Source organism: Peromyscus maniculatus, chromosome 13, assembly GCF_049852395.1.
Source record: "Peromyscus maniculatus bairdii isolate BWxNUB_F1_BW_parent chromosome 13, HU_Pman_BW_mat_3.1, whole genome shotgun sequence".
Taxonomy (NCBI): domain Eukaryota; kingdom Metazoa; phylum Chordata; class Mammalia; order Rodentia; family Cricetidae; genus Peromyscus; species Peromyscus maniculatus.
The window spans coordinates 43,275,306-43,294,669 of record NC_134864.1 but is presented as its reverse complement, the minus strand read 5'-3'; the positions used below and the strand labels follow the sequence as shown (position 1 = coordinate 43,294,669).

The window sequence follows — 19,364 nt, the reverse complement described above, 5'->3', positions numbered from 1 at the left end:
TATCCCCTCAGCCTCTGGATTTTCTAATTTTGAGGGGGGAAAAATAAATTTTCTCTGCTCTTAAGAATATACACATAATTTTGACCCAGATGCAGACTTTGTTGGGCAAATGTGTTTCATTTTCCAGATTGTACTTTTCTGTCAGTTATGTATTACATGAACTCTTAGAGCATCTGCCTCTTGCACTGGAGTTTCGGTCACTTTGCTCCATGCCAACAATGATCATAAATAATGGCTATTTCTTACTAAATTGACAAAAGGAATGCAAACATTCATTTTGAAAACACCCCCAAAGAATCCTACATATTTTTACATTTAAAAACTCCTGTCAGTGTGTGTGTGTGTGTGTGTGTGTGTGTGTGTGTGTGTGTGTTTAATTTGCAAGTTTTTTACAATGTTTCTTAAAATTTTTTTAAGAATTTTTTCTTTTAATCTTTATTTATTTAATTTAATTTTTCACGTATATAGGTGTCTTGTCTGCATGTATGTCTATGCGCCAGTGTGCACTGCCTGCAGAAGCCATCAGATCCCCTAGGATTGGAATTACATGAGCTGCCATGTAAGTGGTGGGAATTGAACCCAGGTCCTCTGAAAGAGCAGCCAGTGTTCTTAACCACTGAACCATCTCTCCAGCCCCTAATCTTGATTTTTCATTGCCCTAAACTAATGCTTATTCACTATAAGACATTATAATAGAGTTTATATTTTATATTATGGTGCCAATATATTAATTTTTGTCTCTGTTCTTAGCTACAAAAACTAAGAATTAATAAATCTGGGGCACTAGTTTCCTCATCCTAGTTGGTTCTAAAATATTGTGATAATTCCGGCAGCTGTATAGATGAGTCTTCTCCCCCGTGGTATTGGAAAGCATGTGTGAACAATTATTTTTACACTAAACTGACATGGAAACATATTCCCCCATGGCGACTTGCCTTGTATGTGAAATTGTAGATGTCTAAATAGTGCAGAAGGGTGAGTCCGATGAGGTAGGACTGGTGTGATCTCTCTGGAAGCGGCAGCTTGCAGAATTCCTTCATGGCATCTTCCAGTTTGGGGTTGGTGACATTTGCATCACATGAATGCAACCAGAATACACGAGAAATTATCTGTGAGTCAGAAGAAGAAAACTATTTTAGCTGTGAACCATTTGAGTGTCTTCTGTTAACCTTAAGGCAGTTTTTTGTTTGCTCTATGTTTTAAAATATGACAATATGTCCCCAAGAATGAAATAACTCTTTTAAAGTGTCAATCACAATATTTCCCCCTTATCCATTTTCATGTTTATGTGTGGGATGCATGCCTGTCATATGTGTCTTTGTATGTGGGCACACACATATGAGAGCAAGTGTTGCACATGGGTGCCCATGTGTGTAGGGGCCCAAGAATGTCAGAAATCATCCTCCACCCCTCTTCCACCTTATTCGATAAGGCAAGGTCTCTCAATCAAAACCTCATTGATAGTTTCGGCTATTCTTGCTACCCAGCGTGATTTGAGACTCTCCACCTTCTGATGCTGGAATTATAGGCAGGACACATACATACATTTAGGTGGTTCTGGGGATTTGAATTCCAGTCCTCAACTTCACGCCACAAGTGCTTTATCACTCATTCATCTCCCCAGTAGCATAAGGCACCAATTACTCTTAATAAAACTACAGAGAACCTAGAGCTCACTGGGAAGGCAAAGAAGTGTGATGGGGAAGAGAGGCAACTAGGAATTCATGAAGAAAACAGAATTTTTCTTTAACAATCGGGTACAAAGTAACAGTAGAGAAGGTTGGGAGTCAGTCTGGGCAGGGAGGTGATGACTTTATTTTAAACATTTACCCTTCCTTAATTCGAGTTACATTCATTTTGATGATCACTGAAAGTGATAGGCTTACATCACATACTCTATCACTCCATGAAGCTATAGGGCAAAGAGGAGATGAAGAGCAAGAGGAGAAGGAAGAGGAGGAGGAGGAGGAGGGAGAAGAGGAGGAAGAAGAGGAGGAGGAGAAAGAGGGGGAGGAGGAGGAGGAGGAGAAGGAGGAAGAGGAGAAAGAGGAGGATGAAGAGGAGAAAGAGGAGGAAGAGGAGGAGGAGGGATGGCAGCCCAGAACCCCAGACTTCTGTGATCCTAGATAGTAACGCCCATGCACTCAAGTGTGAGAGGGGATCGCATGTCAATGAGAAGGTGCCATCTCTATTAATACCAGACTGAAACAAAGAGGAGAGCCATGACAATGTCAGCTGCAGAATATTTTCTCCTTCCTTAAAAGTGGCGATCAGACTGTGTGCCCTCCATTTATACTTTCGCTCACTACAATGGCTTCCAAAGCCGAGCACCCGATTACAAAACTGAATCAAATGATCGAAAGGCGAGATCAAAAGGCACAGGTGAGTGGGGATGACTTGCTAGCAGGGGAGGGTGAAAAGCCAAGGCAAGGCAGCTATAAGTTTTGGGTAGGGAACCAATCAGAAGGACAGCAGCGACTCTAATGTCTGTCAGAGGGAACTTTCCATGAACGTTATCTAGCTGTGGTTAGTAACTGAGCTGTGCTTAGAAATGACACCCTCTGTCACATGAGGCCTTAAGCTGTGCAGCTCTTTTGGAGAGTTTCTGTGACACTTCCAGACAATGGACTTGGAAGTAGGATGAAAGACAAGGCATTGTGAGTGGAAAACTGTATTATCTGCTAAGAAGAAAATAACATTATTCATTTTCACATCAAAAAAAAAAAAGTTTACTATAGCCATGAACTTTTCTGTGATTCCACTGTTGACATCTATTGTATGTGTTAAGTCTCTTCCTGGGACTTTAACAAAGTGGAAGTGAATATTCAGTTTTAGTTTTATTGCAATAAAGAATAAATGTCTCCATGCTTCCCCCTAACCTGGTTATTGAAGTTTGACCTTCATATCACTGTAGGATAACAGATAATGTTACTATAATAGTAGATATAATTACTGCTGGTTTAAGAAAACATTCTGAGGAGAAAAGGAAAAGTGAGGAACAAAAAAATGTGAGGCAAAGGGTAAATAGCAATCAATGAATGGGAAACGTAGTGACATTGCTTCAGAATTTCCCTTCTAAGGCTGGGAATGTAGCTTAGTGGTAGATCCAATCTCCAACATCACACACACACACACACACACACACACACACACACACACACACACACGGGCAGAATACCTCTTCAAAAGTCACTTAAGATTTAGACTTCTTTTCCCATTTGCATGGAAAATTGATCCAATTCATGTGCAACTCCCCGGTGTCTTGTTGATAAGTACTTTACTAGGTGCTACATCAACTTCTACAAACTGCCCTTACATCCTCCACCACGAACGCCTACCTCAGCTCTGTTGTCCGGGATGGGAATGGCCAGCAGCTTGTCGATACTGGTGTTGGACATTCCCATTGCCCTCAGCTCTTCTTTCAACTCTTCAACGTTTTTAAACATCTCTATTAATTGGCCTGCAAGGAAAACACACAGACGCACAATTCACACCTCAGTTGTAATGCTGCTCTTTTTTGGGTACAGTAACATCACTTCCAGACTACAATGTACTGAAAGTACATGCCTTGCCGGAAGCAGATGTCTCCCAGGTTGGGCAAGCTTTGCATCTTTGCCGAGATCTATCTCTGTCTGCTTTAGACTTGTTCTGATTATGACGCCATTCACTTGAGTTAACAGATTGCTCTAGGTTATAAATTTTCCTGCGGTGTCTGCAACCCAAAGTTGATCCAAGGAAAATAGGGTTTCCTCATAGACTTTGATCACACAATCCACTAAATAAATATGTCTCCACTTGATTTAAACCATCACATCAAATCAAAATGCTTTTTAATCTAGGATCATATGATATGTCAAATTGGGAATAGATTTGATAAATCGACAATAAAACATTTGTTTTTAATTTTGCTCAGAACACAATAGTTCATAATGGTTTTTACAATCATACATTACTTGTAAATTGAATGTGTGGAGGAATTTCAAGCACTTTTAGGATGGCAATTATAATTGTTTCAAATTTGGGCCAATTAAGACATGGTAAACAATATTTTTAGTTTTTTAGAAGATTGTAATCTCTGGAAACATTCTTTGTTTTGTTTTGTTTTTATTTTTTAGACCTATTTTTATTTTATATATATATATATAGGTATTTTGCCTGCATGTGTGTCTGTGTGCCATGTGAGTGTAGTGACCATAGAGTTAAGAGAGTGTCAGATGCTCTGGGAATTAAGTTATAAATGGTTGTGAGATGTCAGGTAGGTGCTGTAAACTGAACCCAGGTCCTCTGGAAGAACATTGTACATGTTTAACCTCTGAGCATCTCTCCAGCCTTGATTTTTTATACTCAGTGACCCTCATACAACACACCTTCTTTATTTTTAGAATTAATGTCCTTCCAATTTTGTGTCTGACTGTTGTCTAAAATTCAGAATTTCTTTTTCTTCAGTATTTAGGTATTATGCAAAGTAGAAATGTATTGCAATGTGTATCATGTTTAGAATACCAATAGAGAGTTCTCAATTGAGATTTCTGCACACAGCTGTGCCTCCTTTTCAGGTTTTGTTGTTGTTGTTTGGGTTTTTTTTTTTTTTATCAGATTGTTCTCATAGAAGGAAGCATGTTTCACCCTCCTTCACACAGGCAAACTCTCTAATGCACTTTACCAAATCTAGAAACAACAGGTAAATGGTCTAACTTGCTAAATTTTGGAAATCTTTTTGCTCTAACATTGTTCCGGGTTTCAGTCCCTGCTAACTCGCTATGTCTGCTTTAGACAAGCAGCTGAACTTGGAAGCCTCAGGTTCCTCATGGTCAGGGCGGACAGAAGAGCAGGTTTGGTTGGGAACTTTGGGAAAAAGCCTCTCTTAAACTGCAGCGTGACAAGCACATGCATCCTAATAAGCCTTTAGAATCCAGGCGGGGAAACACCTGGTCGCTCAGAAGCATCCACGCTGGTGTTGACATGCAGCATGGCCTCTACAGTTGGTATTAACTGTGTGATATTTTCCAAGTAATTCATTTGTAACGCCTGTTCCAGGAGCCTGGGACAAAACAGAAGAATAAATTCAAGTAGGCATCACTTTTTTTTTTTTTTTTCTGGAGACAGGATTGCACCAAGAAAGAAGATGATAGGAAAACTTACCAGTCCATATTTAGATTAATTTTGCTGGGATCTCCAGTAAGCAAATCCCTCAGCTTTGCAGAGATGATGTTGTCGTGGTCCAGCAAGGCAGTGATGAGATCAGCGCCCAGCTCAGCGGCTTCAATCAGCTGCACATGAAAGGCGTGGTCTTCACACAGCCTGCTGAAGCTCGCCTCAGAGAGCTGGCAGGAGGTCTCGATCCAGCTGAAAGTCTCTGATTCACAGAGAAGTTCTGTCAGGTTTCGAAGCTGAGACAGCTTCCCAGAAAGGGGAAAGAAGAGAGAGTAGATGAGTCATGTTTCGTCGGCATGTGTGTCTGCCTGTGCGTTAGTGAGCTGGCCTTGGGCTTAGCTTTATAACGCAGCAATGCCTTTTGCCGTTTGTATTGTTCTCTCCTAGGGATCCTGTAAAAAACCTTGAGACCCCACTAGGCTTGTTTTTCTCAGTGGTACAGATCTGCAGGTTTTTCAAATGTAGTTTTAAAAGTTAAGGGGGATAATGAAATGACTGGGGGGTTAGAGAGCTTGCTACACAGTATTGAAGGCTGCAGTTTATAACCAAGGACTGGTGTGAGAAGCCAGGTGGCCGGCAAACTCCTGCTCCAAGGTATCAGACCCTCTGTTGGCTCTTGCAGGCGTGAAATACACACACCCGAGCATGTATGTGCCCTCCTTCCCACAAAACAAACAAATAAAACCAAAATAAATCTTTAAAATTTAGAGAGGAATGTAGTTTTATAGATACAGTTTAAATCACAATCACGTCAACCAATTTTATATTTAATTTGGATTTTATATCTTGTGTAAGGGCAGAGAGAAGGCAGATTGGGCTGGAACGTTTTACAAAGGCTTTCTTCCTCATATCCATCATGGCGACTGGGCTATATAACTAACCAGAACCAGAAAATAACAAGCGCGGGTGAGGGTGTTCCGGCACTAGAACCCAGGTGTATTGTTGGTAGGAGTGTGATGTGGTGCAGCTTGTATGGACCACAGTATTGTACTTCCTCACAACTCAAAAATAAAATAAGCATATGAGCCCCAGTTCCACTTCTGAGTATATGCTTCGGGGAATGGGAAATAGTACATAGAGTATTCATATACCAATGTGCACAGAAACCTTATTTATAATAGTCAAGAAATAGGAACAACTCAAGGGATGAATGGATAACCAGAATATACATAAAAATGAAACAATGTCTAAACACATACACACACACACACACACACACACACACACACACACACACACACACACACGTGCACTCACAGTAAAAGGTTCAAGCCAAATCTGCCTTCTCTCTGCCCTTACACAAGATATAAAATGCAAATTAAGTATAAAATTTCTTGACCTGTGTGTGTGTGTGTGTGTGTGTGTGTGTGTGTGTGTCCTTAAACAGGAAAGGATATGCTGTTGCAACATGAATGAACCTTGAGGATACTATGCTAAATGGAATCAGCCACTTGCAAAGACTATATAATTCCAATCTATGAGTGACCTGGAGGAATGCAGTTCCTAAACACAGGAAGTCAAAGAAGGACTATGAACTTGCAGAGGCTTGGGGGAGGGAGAAAGGGAGAGTTCGTTAATAGGAAAGGTTTCAGTTTTACATGATGAAAGGGATCCTGGAGACTGGTTACCGAACAATGTGAATGCAATTAACCTAACTGAACCCTACAGCTAAAAAAATGGTTATGATCTAAATATTATGGTATGGTATCTTTTAACAATTAAAATTTAATCAACATTTTTTTTTAAGTCTTCAAGCTGTAGCATGCATTAGCAACTTCATGGCAATAGACCTGATTTTCAGGTGTCTGCCTTGTTATTAACATTGTCTTCTGCCTTCTGATCTATTTTTAAAAACTGAGCACTTTTGTCCTATGGAAATATTCAAAAGGACTTCTACTCCCAAACCCAGAAGAATAATAGATGCCGGAACTCCAACGATCTGAGCTCTCCAGTGTGTTCCTGAACTTCATTCACCATGTGCTATGTTTCCTCAGGATATGTTCCCAATTAATACATCCTGAGGGAGGAAAGAATTTGCCTCTGGGAACTCCAGTTCAGCTGTGTGTGAAAGCTACCCCAGAGCTTTTCGTTTTAAGAAAAAAAAAAAAAGTCCAGAGAAGCAAACGTCAGTGTTATTCGCTGTAGCTTAGTTTCCCGTCAGAAGTTATATTTTAACAGAAATGAACTCTTCCCCAACAGGAGCATAGGTTTGTCAGCATTCCTCTTCATGTATCACTGAGGAAGAAAGGCTGATGTGTCTTTAGCAAGAGGTTTACAGTAAGCACAGGAAGGCCACAGAAGCCAATCACTTGACCATCCTGAAGAACGAGTATCATTGACTCATTTCCCACAGTATTGAGTAATGCAAATGACTCGTGGCTTTGAAAAGTCTGACATGACTTCATAGTGTATGCAAAGTCTACTTGCTGGCCTTATTGCTGTGAGAAATTTTCCATTCTGGACCAGACCCGATCATTCTGCACACTGTAACTACGTGTTTGACAAGCTATTTCTGACTTTGCTTCTCCAAATACCAGATATGTTTAAACCTCTAATGGATGGATCCAGATGTCTACACACTACCACTGCCTGCCCTTTGGCGCCTTCTCAAAATCTGAATTTTATTTTATTAGTTAATTTGTGTGTATTGGTGTTTTGCATGTATGCATGTCTGTGCACCATACGTGGGTCTGGTGCCCTCAAAGGCCGGAAGAGATTTCCAAATACCCCGGAACTGGAGTCATAGAGGGTTGTGAGCTGCCATGTGGGCACTGGGGATTGAACTGTATTAAGAACCATCACTTTGGCCTCTTTTTGAGGGCTTCTTGAACAAGGATAAATAACGTTGGGTCCATACATTCTTAACTGAGTTTTGAGGGTCAGCCAGCTTCAGTGACTTACTGAATGGACACTGAGAATGGTTCAGTAGCTGCGAGGTCAGTATCCACGGACAAAAAAATCAGTACAAGTCCATATAGTCTAGTCGTGGTGGATGAGATAAAGGGCAGAGAAAGAGGTATCTGACACTTGGCTGCATTACTGAAGTTGGTTTGCTTCCCTAAAATAAGAATGTAAGTCAGGGTGACTAATATGGGGGGTACTGAGAAGCAGACAGTGACCAAGGGAGGAATCTCAAGATTTTCACAAGTGTCATAACTCACTGCTTTATTCTAGGAGCAATACAGGCATTGCCCTTTCAGAAGCTTTGAGCATTGTGGTTTTGTTTGTTTGTTTGTTTGTTTGTTTTTGCTGTTTCACTCTTTGGGGGGCCTACCACATGGTTCCCAAATAAACACAAGAAGGCTTATTCTTTCTTATGAATGCCCAGATTTAGCTTGACTTGTTTCTAGCCAGCTTTCCTTAACCCTAATTAACCCATCTACCTTTTGCCTCTGAGCTTTTATTTTTCTCTATTTCTGTATATCTTACTTTCATTCTTACTCCATGGCTTGCTATGTAGCTGGGTGCCTGGCCCCTTCTTTTCTCGCTCCTCAAACGCTCCTCCCAGATTGCTCCTGCTATTTTATTCTCTCTGCCTGCCAGCCCTGCCTATCCTTTCTCCTGCCCTGCTATTGGCCATTCGGCTCTATATTAGACCAATCAGGTGTTTTAGGCAGACACAGTAACACAGCTTCACAGTTAAACAAATGCAACATTAAAAAAAAAAAAGGTAACACATCTTTGGATCATTAAACAAATGTTCCAAAGCATAAACAAATGTAACATCTCAAAATAATATTCTACAACAGAGTGTTAACGATAAACATAAACCCAGTGATTATAATTCTCTTTTAAAGGATTTGTTAGTGGTGCTATGAAGATGGCTCAGAGCGTAAGATTGCTTGGTCTGCAAGCATTAGGATCTGAGATTGAAGCCATACCATTCCCTGGCTACTCATGCCTGCAGCTCCAGCACTGGAAGAGGAGATCCCAAGAACTTGTTTCCCCGATCAGTGAGAGACCCTGATGAAAAGCAGCAAGGTGGGGAACAATAGAGGAAGACACCAGAAGTTCTGTTTGTCTTCAGCATGGGTGCACATCAGTGCATGAAGACAGAAACTCCTATGTCTGCAATTCACACACACATAAGCATACACATACACACAGTATTTGTTAGTAAAACCAGATGCGGTCTGAACACCTGTAATCCCAGCACTCAGGAAGCAGAGACAGGAGGATTATGAGTTTAAGTCCAGTATGGGTTACACAGTAAGTTCATACCATCCAGGGCTATACGGTGAGATGCTGTCTTAGACAAAGTATACACTAACTTTAGAACACTGGTTTTCCAAAGCCCAGGTAAAGGCTCTGTTTCCTTCATCTCAGGCAGAGGTTCAGGCCTGTAATTGGACAATGATCCATAACCAACTCCATTTCCAGCTACGATGGGCTTCCCTGTTGCCCAATAACTCCCAAATGCATCTGAATGAGGATTTTCATTAATATGATCATGAAGATTCTATAATACCATGGACATTAAGTGATAAATCCACAACACCCAGGAGCCCTTGGATGGTAAATAGAAGTGGAGGAGAGGTCTGTTTTCAAAATTGAATAGCGTTATTATCTGCGTTCCTGCCCAGTATAAGAAACTTTATTTTGTGCATAGGAAGTTCATCTTTCCACCAAAAAGACTGAAAGGGAGAGAGACAGAGAGAGAGAGACAGAGAGAGAGAAGGAGGGAGGGAGGGAGGGAGGGAGGGAGGGAGGGAGGGAGGGAGGGAGGGAGAGAGAGAGAGAGAGAGAGAGAGAGAGAGAGAGAGAGAGAGAGAGAGAGAGAACAGACAATGAAGAGAGGAAAGAACATCATGTGTAGGCTAGTGCAGAATGCTGGAAAACAGAAGGAAATATCATTACTGGGCAAACATTTGATGTTTTGGAGGGTTTGCCCTGCTGAAAGGAAAGCTGTGAATTTGAGGCCTATGGACTGCACATGCATGCCACATTGGGGACAGCAGGAAGTAATGGCAGCCTCCCTACTTATAAAACTATAGAAGCCCTGCCTCATTCTTTCACGGACGTGTGCTGAGTAGCAGTTCAGAAAACACAGGACTATTATTGGCATTCTACCTTAATATTCTCATTTATACACTCGGAAGTCAAACCCTTAGTTTTAGAGATGTGTGGTTTGGGAGATGAAGAAGTCCTGCTTTTGTCAGAGTTTCTAGTGAAGCGATATCACATACATTCAGTAGACTGTAATTCTAAGTAACGAGATCCAAAGGCCAGCGTCTCAGCCCCAAGAGCTCCTGCTTCCCTGTGCCTTACCTCATTTTGACCTCCCGAACTTGGACTTGAAACTCTCTCCCGTCTTGTTCTCTGCACTGATTCCAAACAGGCAGTGCTTGCATTTATTTATTTATTTATTTATTTATTTATTTATTTATTTATTTATTTATTTATTTTGTATTATTATTTATGTATTAGGGGGTTTTTGTTTAGATTATTTCAGACATGGCCCACTTAACTTTCTTTCAATCTAATCTCTTTCAAAAATGAAAAATTTGCCCTCTTCATATTTGATGCATTCAAGACCAAACTCAAATTCCTTTACTAACAGAGCAGTCTTTAGGACCTAGGCATGGCCACCCTCCACAGCACCTTCCCTTCCTTTCCCATAGTTACCTTCACCTTCCCATGACTTCAGGGAACCTGTGCCTGTCTTTGAGGCTCATGCCTCTGACCTCTTATCAACCCAAGTTTCTGTGTCTGGAATGTATGAATGTGACCTACGCCTACACGACTTTCAAGACACAGAATAAGTATTATATTCCTGGCCAAGTTTCTTCCTTCCACCTCTGAACCCCGTAATCAGAGGTAGATAGCCCATCCTTAGACACAGAACCCCGTCCGTCTGCATACCACATCACTTATCTCACCATGCCACAATTGTGACTCTGCCTTCCTGCCTCCTCGGCTGGCTAGATTATAAGAATTTTGGGATAGAGATTATGTCTTACAAATAAAAGAGGAAGTTGTCCTCACAGGAGCCAGTTCAAAGAAACAGAACAAAAGATTTTTCGAAAGTGAATCATGGACTGCAGAAGTCTTGCATTGTCTACGGAAGGGGGAGGAAGAATGACTTTGTGTGAATCACGAGGTTGCTTGTTGAGCACATCGGAAAGAGACTTTTATCCTGACTTATCAGTGAGGATGATATCGGAGTTATATACAATAAAGGAAAGAGGCACAGATGTCTGGAAAACAGGGCAAAGGTGATAATCTAATGTCGCAGGAGTGACGTTTACACTGATTCTTGAAAGATAGATAAGCGCTCTCTGAATGTATGACTTCTTTCTCATTTGCATAAATTAAGATAATGCTAAATTAAGTACATTACAAAATTTGATTCATGTAGGATGCTGGGGCTAAAAGGTAGGTAGTCTAATGAGCACATTTATCTGTAATATACTTGGACATAATGTTTTGCATGCCTGCTTAATTACAGCTTGTTTACCGCACAGCAAATCACTTGCTTGCCCTAAATAAACCACTTCTAATTTAACTTTATCCCAGGCTACATAAATCCAATTAAACTGTAGTTCTTACCAGGAAAACTGTTTTCAAAACTCAATAGAGTTGCTTTAGAAATGAATTTTGTGATAATCTGCACACTGTGTGTGACTAGACAAAGGAGCATTAGCTGCTGGCTCAGGCTTAAGAGATCTCTACATTTTCATTCCCGTTTCCCTCTTCAGGGTCACTGATTTTAATATGACTTAGTTTCTAACCTGATGACAAGAAAAACAGATACGTTAACTTTTGAGGCTTTTGTGCGCCAGGAAGTCGGGATACAGCTTTTAAAATCTACTTCTGTAGATTTAAAAGCTAACTGTGGGGCAAAATAAAAAACGATACAACAAACTCCCAAATTACGAAGCTTAATAAGATAACCCTGTTATGACGTGTTCGTGGATGCTTATGAGCACCGTGACTGGGCTCTTATGGATCCACCGGATGCTGAGGTGACACAGAGACCCATTACATAAAGCCGAGCAACTCTGTCACTGTTGGACCCAAGAGGAGCTGAAGGTGAAACAAGCTTGTCTGCAGTCATCAGATATTTTAACCGAATCTTCCTAACGCGTCGTTTATTTATTATTCCCTTCCATGGCTTACCTTGGACTTCAGGACTTCAGGAAATGGAGGGACGTCATCCTCATAGGAGCCATTTTGGAGAAAAGATTTTCTGAAGCGAATCGTGGACTGGAGAAGTCTTAGATTATCTGCAGGGGAAGGAGGAAGAATTACTTTGTGAGAACCCCAAGGTGACTTGGGGAGCGCATCTGCAAGAGACCTTTATCCTGACTTACCAGTAAAGAATTTTTCTAGGATAATACTGTAGCTCAATATAAATATAAAATGAGTGAAAATTAACCTTTCCTTGAACCATGCGGACTATAGAGTTCATTATTTTTAAAATATTCACAGATGTGCTGCTTAGAGATAAAAAATGTTTCTAGTAAAGGTAGTGCACAGCTTTGGCTCTTTGTGAATTAAATAATGTTTTTATTTCTGACTCTTGGGCACACTAGGTAGGAATACACGGAGGAGAAATAGATTGTATAATCACTGCATCCAAGTATATACTTTCAACCATAATTGACTAATATCTGGGAAAAAACTCCAGTCTTAGATATATGTTGTAATGTTTGCTTGATACTGTGTTTCATAAACTACTTGGGTTAGGAAAAAATAACGTGTAAGAGAATAGTGAGAACCATTTGGGTTGACTGTAGTCTTTATGGTTGCTGACATGGGTTTAAAAAAAATGAGAATTAAATGTGTGAAGGCAGGGAATAGTCTGCACATGGAGGCCTTTGTTCATGTAGTATGTGAGAACTTTGGAACCCTTCCAACAACTTAGGGGCACTAAGGACACAGAAAATATCGTGAAGGGTTGGATGGGCTCCTAATGACTCTGGAATCTCGGGACATTCATCCAGGTTACCTTCATCACATTGTCTAGTCTGAAACCATTCTACTAAAATCTGCTCAGGTGACCACAGGGTTCAAGTCGCAGCAAGAGGATAGCATAATGACATTAGAACTTCTATTTTAATATTAAATTACCTAACTAAAGCTGGAGTATAAATATGAGAGAAGGGTTTTAAGAACTCGTCCTTTGATAAGCTCTTGTCTTAACCCTTCAGAACAGAAGTAAGCAGAGTTGAGAGTATCACCTGGGGACCCCCGGGCCAAGTCATCAGTCATATTTCTTATACATGCCAGGTAAGGAGAATACGGACTATTTGATGATATGTTCAAGATGGCGTCTTCAAAATTTTCCAGGATCAGGAGCCTGTAAATTAGAAGAGAATATGTGACTAAAGAAAATCATTTAAACTGTGATTTGTTGGCTGGAGTACTGAAACCCCTGTGAAACTGGGTCTCCTTTTTCACCAAAACGTGCTGTATAAAGGAGGCACACTTCTGAGTGCATGCTCCTGTGTGTGTGTGTGTGTGTGTGTGTGTGTGTGTGTGTGTGTGTGTGTGTCTGTGTGTGTATGTGTGTGTGTGTATGTATATGTGTGTGTCTGTGTGTGTGTCTGTGTGTGTATGTGTGTGTGTATGTATATGTGTGTGTGTGTGTCTGTGTGTGTGTATGTATATGTGTGTGTGTCTGTGTGTGTATGTATATGTGTTTGTGTATGTATGTGTGTGTATGTATATGTGTGTGTATGTATGTATATGTGTGTGTGTGTGTGTGTGTGTGTGTGTGTGTGTGTCTACTCCCTGCCCAGCCATCTCAGCCATAAGGCTGCATCTCTATTTTGCTGCTTCTTCCATTACTGCTACATTTTAAGTCACAAAGAAAGGATCGACGCTGAGACCTGTTTCGAAGACACATGCTTTGAATTACAATGAACAACAGGCAAAGTTACCAGTAACAAGTCCTGTGGCACGTTCATTTGCATTGTATCAAATGCTAGTGGGTGAGACTTCTCCTAACACAGCTGGTTAGGAAAGTGCACTAATATTAAAGAAACCTCTGGATGTTTGAATTGTGGGCTAACAACCCTGGATCCTCAAGGAATATTAAAAAGAAATAAACCAACACTAGGAAAAGTCTCCAACATGGTGGCAGGAGAACACTTTATTGGTCATATGGCTGACTATTACTTAATTATAATTCATGTCTTAAACAGTTTCTTTTTCTTTTTAATTTTTTTTCTGGTGATGGAGATTGAATCCAGCATGCCAGGCAAGGGCTCTTCCGCTCAGCTACTTGTCCAGGCTTTTTAAAAATTCATTTACTTATTGTGGGGGAATAAGAGGTACATAGTCCACAGAACATGGGTGGACATAGATAGAACATTTTCTGGAATTGGTTCTTCCTTTCCACCATCTAGGTCCCAGGATGGGACTCAGGTCACCTGGTTGTATAACAAATGCCTCTACCCACAGGGTCATTCTGCTAAATCACAAATTCTTGTTTTATAGCACTCATTCTAAAAGCTCTTGTTTAGGCATTTCCTTGACAAGAGACTGTAGAAAATGCCCCTTTTGGGTGCCTTAGATCTTTAAGCTTTAGACAGCTTGGTTCATCATTTATCAAAGCCTCCTTGGAGGTAATCAATGCCATTTATCAATTCACAAATAAAGGGCAGGAGAATATAGGCTTAGACTAACTTGTATGGCTTAAATAAAAGGAACCATCTATTCGGTAGATTTTTTTCAAATCAAACCACCTTATAACTAATAATAACCCACCAGGAATCTAACAACGGCCAACAATACTAACTTCATTGTACAGGTTATCCATAGAATACCAACCAAGTCATGCCTCTGTGCAGGTAAGTTTAATGTTCTGTCACTCAACCCACAGTATGAGCCAGTCAAGGTCATAAGATCAATGTAGAAAGAAAGAAATAAGAATGGAAGGAAGTAAGGAAAGAGACAGAGAGGCTGGGAGAAGAAAGGAAAGGACCCTGAAGCATTGCTTTGGAATATATATGGCAGCCATTGTTTTGGAATGTATGGTAGCATTAATGGAAATGGGAAGTTGTGTTAGAAGATTCCAAGGATAAAGACAAGATTTAGAGACACAAAATCCCAAGCAAGAGACAAACAATTTATGGAAGTATAAGTAAATACAGGCATCCATTATTTGGTGGTGATGGTGGTGGTGGTGAATAATCCATTTATTCCATTTCTTTGTAGTAGCAAGTACAGATTTCAAGATAAATGTGTCTCTTGTGCACACCCTGAAGGAATGATCCATTTAATTTTCTGCTCCACCCTTTGCTTACACCGACAATATCTACATCACAGAATACCGAACATTTCCATTTTTGTGCATCATTGAGTAGATACACTCATCTGTAAAAGAGATATAGGGAGCTGCAGAGATGCTAGCCATTCAACCTGTCTGCCGATGAGGCGTCTCTGGACACCTTCACATGGACTGATTCCTGTAGGAAGGTTCTCACGGTTCTCACCTTTTTGAACTTTCCCTCTCTGTGTTTTCCACTGCTGGAGGTGCAACACTGAGAGCCAGTTTCCCCAGGCAGCAGTGTTCAGGGGCAAAGTGTTGGCCTAACTCTCCGTTGGATTTGAAGGGAACCAGAAGTATCATATAAGCCCCTCCCTTACATTTGCTTTAATGAACTTGCTATATTCACAAATTTAGACTATATACACAAGCCACTGTTTTGTCATAAATACCTTGTGATTCTTTTAAATCAGCAATTTAAGATCCTTTATACAAAATCCTGTCTTTTTCACTAAAGTGTTTACCACAAAAGGTAGGCTATGGGCACACACACATGCGTGTGCACACATGCACAGGCGTGCACATGCACATAAATCGAAAAGGACATTAGAACACAAAGAATGATAGAGAAGTGTAAGAGAAGAGTAATACTGAGTAGCTGTTATTAGAAAGAGCCAAACCCAAAGCCTTATTATCTTGTGGCACCATTGCATTTGGTGCAATTATTTTAAAATGGAAATGGAAAGGTCAAAGAAACGCCTTGATTTCATCAATCATGACAAAGACCATCTTACCGGTATTGAATTCCTGCTAGGAAACTGACAGCAATTGCTGAGGAATTTGCAAGACAGAGTGCTGAGTATTGTCAATGCTGTGCAAGTCTGGAGGCTCTGGTAGGGATACCTAGCATCAGCAAATCATCTACAGTGTCAATTAAAAGGGTTTTGGTGAAAAGAAAAACTATTATGTGTGATGGCTGTCTAGGAAGGATGTCAAAGGCCTAGCTATCTAAAACATGACAACTCAGCTGAAGTGGGCATGCCCAGGAATTCTGTGAGAGAAGCACCTGGGTTGGAGGAGGGAAGTAATGGCAGAGGAAACAGGAAGTGGGCTTTGCCCAGAATTTACTTTTGGTTAGAGACCTTTCCATTAAACTCTATCTTAGGGGAAAAATGATTAAAATAAGTATTCTTTTTTTTTTTTTTTTTTTGGTTTTTCGAGACAGGGTTTCTCTGTGTAGCTTTGCGCCTTTCCTGGGACTCACTTGGTAGCCCAGGCTGGCCTCGAACTCACAGAGATCCACCTGGCTCTGCCTCCCGAATGCTGGGATTAAAGGCGTGCGCCACCACTGCCCGGCTAAAATAAGTATTCTTTTGTTGCTAATTTAGTTTGTTTTAAGTGGGATGTAAAAACAAAAGTATGCACATTTATGAGATACAATGTAGTGTTTCAATATGTACACATTATATGATATCTAATGATTTTAAGTATACCTGTCTTCCCATCATTTATTATTTCTTCGTGGCAAAAGAATTATAAGATCCTTTCTTTTAGCTTTTAAAAATATTTTATTTTATTTATGCTGGATGTGATAGTGCATACCTTTAATCCCAGCACTCTGGAGATAGAGACAGGCCAATCTCTGTGAGTTCAAGGCCAGCCAGGTCTAAATAGCAAGCTACAAATCAGCCAAGGGTACATAGTAAGACCTGTTTCATTTTTAAAAAATTTTATTTTATGTGCATGGGTGTTTTGCTTGCATGTATGCCTGTACACCACATGCGTACAGTTCTTGCAGCAGCCAGAAGAGGACATTGAATTCCCTACGATTGGTGGTAGAGGTGGCTGTGAGTTGCCATGTGGGTGCTGGAAATGGAACCCGGGTCCTCTGAAAGAGCACCCAGTGTTCTTCACTGTTGAGCCATCTCTCCAGTCCCTCCTTCGCTTTTTGAAATGTGCTGCACATCACTGCTACATCTAGGCACTTTACTGTGCAACAACACTCTTGGAACTTCATAGCTCTCCCCTAACTGTGTTTTAGGACCATCGAGCAGCCTATCCTTGTCTTTTTCCTCATAGATTTTTACCTGTGCAAATTTCCACGTAGTACAAAGATGTTTTTGGTGTGACTAAATCCTGAGAACTGCAACAGCATGATTTATCAAGCTAAAGCAGCCTTTACCTACAAAACCAACTAGTTTCTAAATTGACCCTGAGCTATACCTAAGCCTGATACTACAGAAAACGACTTGCATTCCCTATCCTGTGCTGTGGGATGATCTGTATGTCCTGTGGGAGCCCATTCTCAGGTTCCTCATGGCTTTACCCAGCAGGTCTGCATAGAGGATGATTAGGACCACAAGCCTGAGTGCAGGTGTCTGAGATGGTCTGCACTTGGCTGTGCTGGGGAATGGTCTGTATGTCAAATTGCTCTGATTGGTCAATAAATAAAACCTGATTGGCCAGTGGCTAGGCAGGAAGTATAGGTGGGTCTAACAGAGAGGAGAAATAAAAGAACAGGAAGGCAGGAGTCACCCTGACAAGCAGCATGAAAAGATGCCAGTAAGCCATGAGCCACGTGGCAAGGTATAGATTTATGGAAATGGATTAAGTTAAGCTATAAGAACAGTTAGCAAGAAGCCTGCCATGGCCATACAGTTTGTAAGCAATATAAGTCTCTGTGCTTACTTAATTGGGTCTGAGCTGCTGTGGGACTGGCGGGTGACAAAGATTTGTCCTGACTGTGGGCCAGGCAGGAAAACTCTAGCTACAATCCTAATTATGAGTTCCTTCAAATTCTGCTCACGTTTTCGATCTTTAGACACCATGGTGTCCACTGTTAGTTCCTGGAGAAGTTCAAAATTAAATGATTTGTAATTTGTTTTTCTTATGTGAACATCCCGGAAAGCAGACAAATTTTGCATTATCTTGATTAAGCTTTAAAATATCTTGACTCTTTAAAACTCTAAAGAATTAGCAATGTTAAAAAATCTGGATGTTGCTAGGGTCTGAATATATCGAATTTTATATGTTGACATTCTAGTTACCAGGGTGATGGTGAGCTTAGAAGGTGTGGTCTTTGAGGGCAGTGCTCTTGAGAATGAGATTAGTGACCTATAAAAGCAGTCTTGAAAAGGTGTCCTTCATGATCTGGGAGGCATGCTTCCTCAGACACCAACTCTGCTCCCACCATGATGCTGGGCTCACACAGAAATGTGAAGAATAAGCTTCCATCATTGATAAGGTGCCCTGTCCATGGTATTCTGTGACAGGAACTGAGCAGGCTAACACAGATGCTTACATATTTTCCACAGAGAAAGACTTCATGAGTCTGGAAACAAGTTCCTACAAGACTTCACTCACAGGCACTGAGTAGCCCTTCCAGACATGGCAGGTTACGTCAGTCATGCAGTCTTAGAACAAGAAGAGTTCTTCATGCTGTGTCCACCCAAAGTATATTGAATAATACGCCCAAATTAGTTTCAACTTCACTATGTCTTGATAATCTCCTTTGATTCTATGGTTGCATGGTTGTCCATGCTAATAAGATAATGGTGTTTATAAATGATTTTGTTTATTCAGCCAGGTAACCCACAATTTGAAAATACCACTTACTGAGCAGCCAGACTGCTTGGAGACAATGCCTGTTCATCATCACCGCTCCACGTGTGCGTTGAATTGTCACCTACAGCAATAAAACATGGGTAAACATAGAATGTTTTCGGTCAAAGACACTTTTACTCCTCACCGCCCCTGCCCCCCCCCAATCATCTCAAGTTCGATTAATAGTGGGAAATGCAAAATTTTTACAAATGATATTCACGTTCTTTTTGTTGGGAACATTTAAGGTGTTTGTAGGAAATGGTGTCTATTGATTAAAATAATCCCAATTTATGGGATTTCTAACAACTTTTTCATGCACACATCAGACCGCCACATTATTTTGTGCTGAGACTTCTTTTCATAGGTGACTTTCAGACACCATAATGAAGAT

At 40.7% G+C, this 19,364-nt stretch overlaps 1 protein-coding gene across 2 annotated transcripts in view; it reads right to left on the bottom strand.

Moving 5' to 3' along the window:
* Positions 1-19,364, bottom strand: part of Abca12 (ATP binding cassette subfamily A member 12) — a 168,986-nt gene that overhangs the window by 70,118 nt on the left and 79,504 nt on the right. For both annotated transcript variants that reach the window (XM_006972243.3, XM_076550169.1), the window contains 7 exons: positions 18,986-19,055; positions 13,338-13,456; positions 12,274-12,380; positions 5,143-5,399; positions 4,929-5,041; positions 3,339-3,460; positions 936-1,109 (listed from right to left, as the gene is read on the bottom strand). In XM_006972243.3, the coding sequence (XP_006972305.1) occupies positions 936-1,109; positions 3,339-3,460; positions 4,929-5,041; positions 5,143-5,399; positions 12,274-12,380; positions 13,338-13,456; positions 18,986-19,055 (962 nt within the window). The remainder of the gene's footprint in view (positions 1-935; positions 1,110-3,338; positions 3,461-4,928; positions 5,042-5,142; positions 5,400-12,273; positions 12,381-13,337; positions 13,457-18,985; positions 19,056-19,364) is intronic.